Source organism: Lathyrus oleraceus, chromosome 6 (assembly GCF_024323335.1).
Source record: "Lathyrus oleraceus cultivar Zhongwan6 chromosome 6, CAAS_Psat_ZW6_1.0, whole genome shotgun sequence".
NCBI lineage: Eukaryota > Viridiplantae > Streptophyta > Magnoliopsida > Fabales > Fabaceae > Lathyrus > Lathyrus oleraceus.
The window spans coordinates 20,339,307-20,346,464 of NC_066584.1; the positions used below are offsets into that span (position 1 = coordinate 20,339,307).

The 7,158-nt window shown below is 36.1% G+C and overlaps 1 protein-coding gene across 1 annotated transcript; it reads left to right on the top strand.

The window, feature by feature from the left end:
• The first annotated feature begins 2,307 nt into the window (after positions 1–2,307).
• LOC127093745 (ubiquitin C-terminal hydrolase 13) lies at positions 2,308–4,735 on the top strand. Its single transcript, XM_051032651.1, has 7 exons — positions 2,308–2,524; positions 2,617–2,705; positions 2,788–2,896; positions 3,330–3,398; positions 4,017–4,130; positions 4,361–4,416; positions 4,567–4,735. The coding sequence occupies exons 1-7, from the start codon at positions 2,522–2,524 to the stop codon at positions 4,733–4,735; spliced, it is 609 nt and encodes a 202-aa protein (XP_050888608.1). The 5' UTR covers positions 2,308–2,521.
• The last annotated feature ends 2,423 nt before the right edge of the window (positions 4,736–7,158 follow it).

Here is a 7,158-nt window from a genome sequence, read left to right on the forward strand (position 1 = left end):
GGTTATCGGTTTTGAATAACAATAAAAATTGTTACGAAATTCGATGAACGAGTTCAATGGTACTATACACATACACACAATAATAAAAGGAAAAGAAAATGAAAACTTGCAAGTAATTAATTTTTTTATGATAAAAACTTGTAATTAATTTTAGTTTAAATAATAACTAACTAATTTAATTTTAGTTTAAATAATAACTAACTAATTTTAGTTTAGTTTAAATAACTAATCACAGAATAATCCCAAATGCAAAGAAAAAGATAGTCACGTTTAGCTCATGGAGGTAGGTGAGAGTAAAGAATTAGTATTTGCAATTAAGGGGTTGGTAAGTGTTGATGCAATTGAATCAAGAGTTAGGTATGTATTTGCCAGAGTATTCTATTTCACCAACTCAACATGGATGCCAAAAAAGCAAAACAGCATCTGAGAATTGAGATATTTTATTAGTTGATTAGTGGTTTTGCTTTTTCTACTCCCATTGCTTACCTAGATACGAAAATGATTTATATTGATCAACTTGTTTAAATAATGGGGTTGCTTTAGACCAAAAAATGACTTTACCTTTTTAATCAAAATCGGAATTAATAATTAGTTAATTTATAGTATATAACGAAATTCAAAACTCTAGATGCAACCATGTTTAATTTTTTTAAAGGCAAAATATATTTTTTTTTAAAAAGGTAATACAAAAGGAAAAGGGGATCAAATCAAAATCCTTTCAAGATCGGATGAACTTAAAGAAGGGTAAATCAAGTCCATTCTTTACAAAATCGATCGTTACACGCAAAGAGATAGAGGAGAAGTGAGAAGTATCAGTCAATGATAAACCTAAGTTAGCAAGGACATCTGCATAACTATTCACTTCTCTAAAAGTATGAGAGACAACAAAATTCTATTTTGAAACTAAATTAATACAGTTAATCCAACGGATCCTGATCGATCAAGGGATACAATACGGAGGAGAGAAAACTTTTTTATCACCGCCGTCGAGTTCGATTCAAACCAAACATACTCGAATTATTCTCCTTAGAGAATTCTATTGCTAACATAGCACTAGAGAATTCGACAATGAGATAATTGGAGACCCCAAGAAAGGAGACAAATGCTCCAAAAAAAGAATCAAACAAACGCTAAAAAAAAAGAACCATTATGATCTCTGGCAAGACCTCCACAAGCCGAAGACCCCACAAGCCGAGCGGGAAATAGAAACACCATTGCAGTTCAACTTAACCCAACCTCCAAGGGGATTGCCAAATGACCTCCACAATAATAGGAGCGTGGAGGTCGGATAGTAATCTTAAACCTGTGGCGTTTCTCGCCGTGGAGACCGCAACCATACACTATGCCAAAAATGACTTTTAACAGCGCATCTTAGACAGCGCTTTTAAAAGAAAGCGCTGTCTAAGGTTAAAATTAAAATAAAACACGGAAAATGTTCCAAAAAAATAATGAAAGCGTTGTCTAAGGGGGGGTCTTAGACAGCGCTTTCTAAAAGCGCTGTCTAAGACCCCCCCTTAGACAGCGCTTTTAGAAAGCGCTTTTAAATATAGACCTTAGTCAGCGCTTTTGATAAAGCGCTGTCTAAAGTCTTTAAATTAAAAAAAAAATTAAAACCAAAAGGCCCACAGGTGAACACGAAATCTCCCAATTGCCCAAACCCCCAAATAAAAACCAAAGACCTCTTTGCTTCTCCCTTCTCTGAAAACCACCTTCTGGTGATCTCATTCTTCAACACCTCACCACTCTCTCTCTCTCTCTACAACTCCCTCTCCTTTCTCTCTCATAATTCCTCTCTCTCCTCCGACAATTACCCGCCACCATGACCGTCATGATGTCCGCTCCCATTGACGTACGTCTTTCCCCAATCTCTCTCCTACTTACTATCTCTGCTCCTACTTATTCATAACTCGCGATTAACTGCTTTACGGTTTTAGGTCAATTTGATTTCTACTTCGTCGCAATTTTCCTTTTTCTGTGCACTTCGGGTTTTGATTTTAGGGCTTTGTTATCGTGGTGGATCCGAACTAGGGTGTGATGTATTTTCTTTTGTGTAGCAGCAAGAGGATGAGGAGGTGCTCGTGCCACATGCTGATTTGCCTGAGAACAACCACCAGCCCATGGAAGGTACTTATTGTTTTATGGTTCTTTTGATCAGTTTGGAAATTCTCTTATTTTTAGGAACTGTGTTTTACTGTTTTCTCAGCTTTTGTTTCATGTAATTGAATTGCTTGTAAAGTGGATTATGCGTTGTGGGTTCTCCGTTGTCTTTTATTTATTATTCCATCTTTAGCTCACTGTTTTGTACTTCAAAGTAAAAAAGTGCAACTTATTTGTATGTATATTCCATATTTTTCTGGGCCTGTGGTTTGTATTTTTTGTTCTGGGAGTGGTCAGATCTTTCAAATTCTTGTCTAGTTATTGCTCAATTCTGAGAGTGCTTTGGCAGGTCGGACAGTTGAGAGAAGTATCAAACAAGGTTCACAATGCAGAACTAAAGTTGTTTTTGGAGGTGGAGAAGGGGATGGTAACATACATTATGGATATTGTATACTGTTTAATAGCACAAAACATTATTATCCAAACACAATCTTTTTGAAAATCTATACTTTTCTGTAGGATTTATGTCCCATTGCATCACCTGACAAGACAAAAGATGATATATTACTTTTCTTTAAGCTATATGATCCTGAAAAAGAGGAGCTTCGGTACTGAATTATTTATTTTGTTTTTACATATTTTATGTGTAGAACCTGGATTGACACATGATTTGTTTCCTTGTAATGTCAGCTATGTTGGAAGACTCTTTGTGAAGGGTACTGGCAAGCCATCAGAAATCTTAACAAGGCTAAATGAAATGGCTGGTTATGATCCTGAAGAAGATATTGTACTTTATGAGGTTGGTTTGTACTATTTCCTTTATTTCAGTCATAATCTATATAGAATTTAAGCAGGATTCATCCACATATGCTTAAAATTAGAAAAGCCAATTTTCGATACATGATTTTGTGTGGTTCTAAGGGTTGTGCCTTATGAATCTCACATTGAATGAGATAAAACCTGATAATAACTTTCTAAATGGGAGACATCCTTCGCTCTACAAGCCGATTCTACAAGTATAAGTTAGATCCAATATAAAAACCTAATAATATATCTACATTTTGTTCTATTTTTGTGTTTTAACCATTACATTTAGTGCAACGTAGCAGGTTGAGCGTGTCATCTTCCATAGAAAATTAGTTGCTGGAGTGCATCTTTTGTTTATGATCTGGATGAGACTTTGTTCGTATGAGTTGTATAATTAGTGAATTAACCAAAATGTTTTTGTGCAGGAGATTAAGTTTGAGCCAAATGTCATGTGCGAACCTATTGATAAGAAAGTAACATTCCGATCAAGCCAGGTATGTCCATAATTGATTTTGCTTTTGAAAATCTTGATTATAGCATAGATGGGAATGGTGATTGCAATTTCTGGTTGTCCAAAACATCCTGGATGGGGGGACTGATGCTTACTGCTTGGAGTGGTCAGATTTCAGTGATTAGCTTTGGTCAACTTCCGACAGTGGCAGGGCATGATAAAATTCTGTTGACTGGTGGTGGCAGTTACCATGGTTGGCTGAAGGCTGATCACTGTCGATTACAGCTGGCAACAGAGTGGCTGATTTCTAGCAGCTGGAGATTTCTGGGGAGGTGGTAGTTGCGGTCAGTTACTGCTTGTGGAAACGGTGTGGCTGTGAGTAGATATAAGGCGAAGTAGTTTAAACAACTCATGAATTAAAAGTACTCCCCTTCCTTGAGAATAGTGCAAACCACCCTTGGAATGGCATTGTAAGCATGTTCAGAAAAATGTCATGGAAGCACTTTAGATTGGGAATATTTTTGGAGTGGTTTTGCCAATAATGAGAATCCAAATTCCCATGTATAGATTCCCAGTATTGAAAAAACAATACATGAATCAGATTCTCTGATTGAGTTACTGAATCTTCTATTGGCATATTGACTGGATTCTTTATTTGTAGCTGGAGGATGGAAACATTGTATGCTTTCAGAAAGCTCCCTCAGTGGTGGATAATGAGCAACAAGTCCGCTATCCAGATGTGCCATCATATTTAGAATATGTTCATAATCGCCAGGTTCTTTCATTTTTTGCCCTACTATATGTAGTTTATTTTGTTTTAGATGATGTGAATATGAAAACTTCCAAAAATTTTACTTGTTTTTTTTAATATCTGAAGCACCTTTGCTCACGGTCACTGTACACAGGCTTGTGCATACCTGTATGTGCAAGTTATCTGGAAGTTCATTATGTTCATATTTTAAGAATTAACAGCTAAAATAAAGTCTCAATCTGTTATGCTCTTAGGTGGTTCATTTTCGATCTCTGGACAGACCCAAGGAAGACGACTTCTCCTTGGAGATGTAAGCATCTTGGAACTTGATGGAGTTAATTACTATATTTGATAGTTGATGATATGGAACTATTTTACAAGATAGCTGGTGTGAGAATTTATACTATTATGCTTAACTTTCCATCCTTGTTCTTATACTCTTAAGTAAATTGGTTTCTAGGTCAAGGCTTTATACGTACGATGATGTGGTGGATAGAGTAGCTCAACAACTTGGCTTGAATGATCCATCCAAAATACGTCTTACCCCTCACAACTGCTACTCTCAACAACCAAAACCCCAGCCTATTAAGTACCGAGGCGTTGATCATTTGTCTGATATGCTAGTTTAAGTAATGCCATACACCCCCTTTATATTTTAGTTTTTATGATAATTGCAGACATGATGGGTTATTGTTCTTTTTGTTTCTTGTGATGATCATTAGTTGTAGCTCAACCTGAAACTGCCAATGCTGTTGAGAGCCAGCCTGTCGTCGATCCCCCGCAAACCAGATTCACATGGAGAATTGACAATTTTACTAGGCTGAATACAAAAAAGCTCTATTTAGAAGTATTTGTTGTTGGTACTTATAAATGGTATTTTTTCTTAGAGATTTAGTAAATTGGTTTATGAATTTCTTTTTTCAATATGCTCTGTTATGCTTACTCAATTTCAGTGACTTTCTCCCCCTAACTTTGTTGTATCCTTGATAGGCGTGTGCTTATTTTCCCAAAAGGAAACAATGTGGACTATTTGTCCATGTATTTGGATGTCGCAGATTCAACTAGTTTGCCCTATGGTTGGAGTAGATATGCACAGTTTAGCTTGGCAATTGTTAATCAAATCCATAATAAGTTTTTTGTGAGAAAAGGTATCCCTTTCATTTTGAGCATTGCTGGAATTACACTTGTCACATGATGGCACTGGCTAGTCATAACTGTAAGTAGGATAGAGCATTGCTGGAATAAAAAGTGTTTTTTTTTTGCAAGATGTCAAGATGTATGTTGCAATTAATGGATGCAAGATCATTTGATACTCAAATAATCTATAATTTGTTATAATTAATCATTTGACACCTCTTTACACACACACACACACTGATTATTCTGCATTTGGCTCTTATTTATACGGTATCAATTATGTTTTTTCAATTACCGATACTAACTATCAATCTGTATGTTTTTCTTAGCGATGTTTTAACATCGAAGAAGAAAGAAGAGGTTTTTGTATGAAATTGGCCGGAAAGCTTCTAAGAGGGTTTCGGACATTTTTATCATCCAAGTTCCTTAAGGATGCGGATGGTAATTTTGTGGATGCGGAGCTTCCTAAAAAATATGAAAGTTTGATATCGGCTGAAGAATGGGAAGCTTTCAAATCCAAAAGACAAGACCCGGTTTTTCAAAGAATAAGTGCTACAAATCGGGAAAGAGCATCAAGTCCCGCATATCCGTACCGAAAAGGACGTGTCGGATATGGACGCTTAGAACAATCCATGGTAAGTATTTATAAATTGCGATAACAAATTTGTTCATCATATATTAGTTTTATCTGATCAAATTGTATGACTTAATGTGTAGCTGCAGAAGGAGGAAAGTTCAGAAACATCTCTTCCTGCACATGTTTTGTGGAAGGAAGCCCGTGTGGGCAAATCTGGAGTTCCTCAAGAAGAAGTTTTACACGTATACCAGAAATGTGTAAGTATAACATTTTTTCATTAATTGAATAACATTTTTATACACAAATATTTGACAAGTATACGGTATTCATCTGATTTTTCAGGAGGAGCTATCTCAGTCTTTATCTCCCGATGATACTAAGGGCATACTTAGTCTCTATCTCAGTCTTTGTGTAATTAATGTGTACATTTGTAGTATATGTAATGACTTGTAAATGTGTACATAAATTTGTATATATTTTGACACATTTAAGGCAAAATTGGTTTGAATTGGTATATATATATATTTGTTAGCCAAAAATTGGTAGAAAAAAGGCCAAAATGGCATATATAAAATGTGATAATTGTCTGTCAAAATCTGGTTGAAAACAGGTAGAAATTCTGGTTTATAAACCTGGAAAAAATGTGGTTTAAAACAAAAGCTTCAAAAATTTTCGTATACCTTAGACAGCGCTTTTGTAAAAAGCGCTGTCTAAGGGGGGGAATAGAAAGCGCTTTAGGCAAAAGCGCTGTCTAAGGGGGGGGCTTAGACAACGCTTTTTGAAAAGCGCTGTCTAAGGTATACCTAAAAAAATTAAAATAGGAGGGTCTTAGAAAGCGCTTTTGGCCAAAGCGCTGTCTAAGGGGGTGGGGCTTAGACAACGCTTTTCAAAAGCGCTGTCTAAGGTATACCTAAAAAATTTAAAATAAGAGGGTCTTATAAAGCGCTTTTGGCCAAAGCGCTGTCTAAGGGGGGGGGGGGGCTTAGACAGCGCTTTTAAGATTTAAAAAAGCGCTGTCTAAACCTTTAGCAGCGGAGGTTTAGACAGCGCTTTAAAGCGCTGTCTAAGGCTAAAAAAAGCGCTGTCTAAGGTCTTGTCTGTTGTAGTGATAATGAAGGAGATACAAGAGAAAATAAAAGTAAAAGTGTTAGAAAATCTAACCACATTTCGAGACTTCCATATCGAATTAAGGATGAAAATCATGGCGACTCTAGAAATAATCTTGCCATGCTCAGAGCCCCTAATATAAAAAAGCTTCCAAATATCCGACCAATCCTTAATAACAAAATTAAGCTCAAGAATGTTATTCAAACAACTCCACATAGAAGATGCATAAGA

Coding starts and splice junctions, on each gene's coding strand:
- LOC127093745 (XM_051032651.1), top strand. Junction 2,897..3,329: donor AAGATATTGTACTTTATGAG/GTTGGTTTGTAC, acceptor GTTTTTGTGCAG/GAGATTAAGTTTGAGCCAAA. Junction 3,399..4,016: donor TAACATTCCGATCAAGCCAG/GTATGTCCATAA, acceptor CTTTATTTGTAG/CTGGAGGATGGAAACATTGT.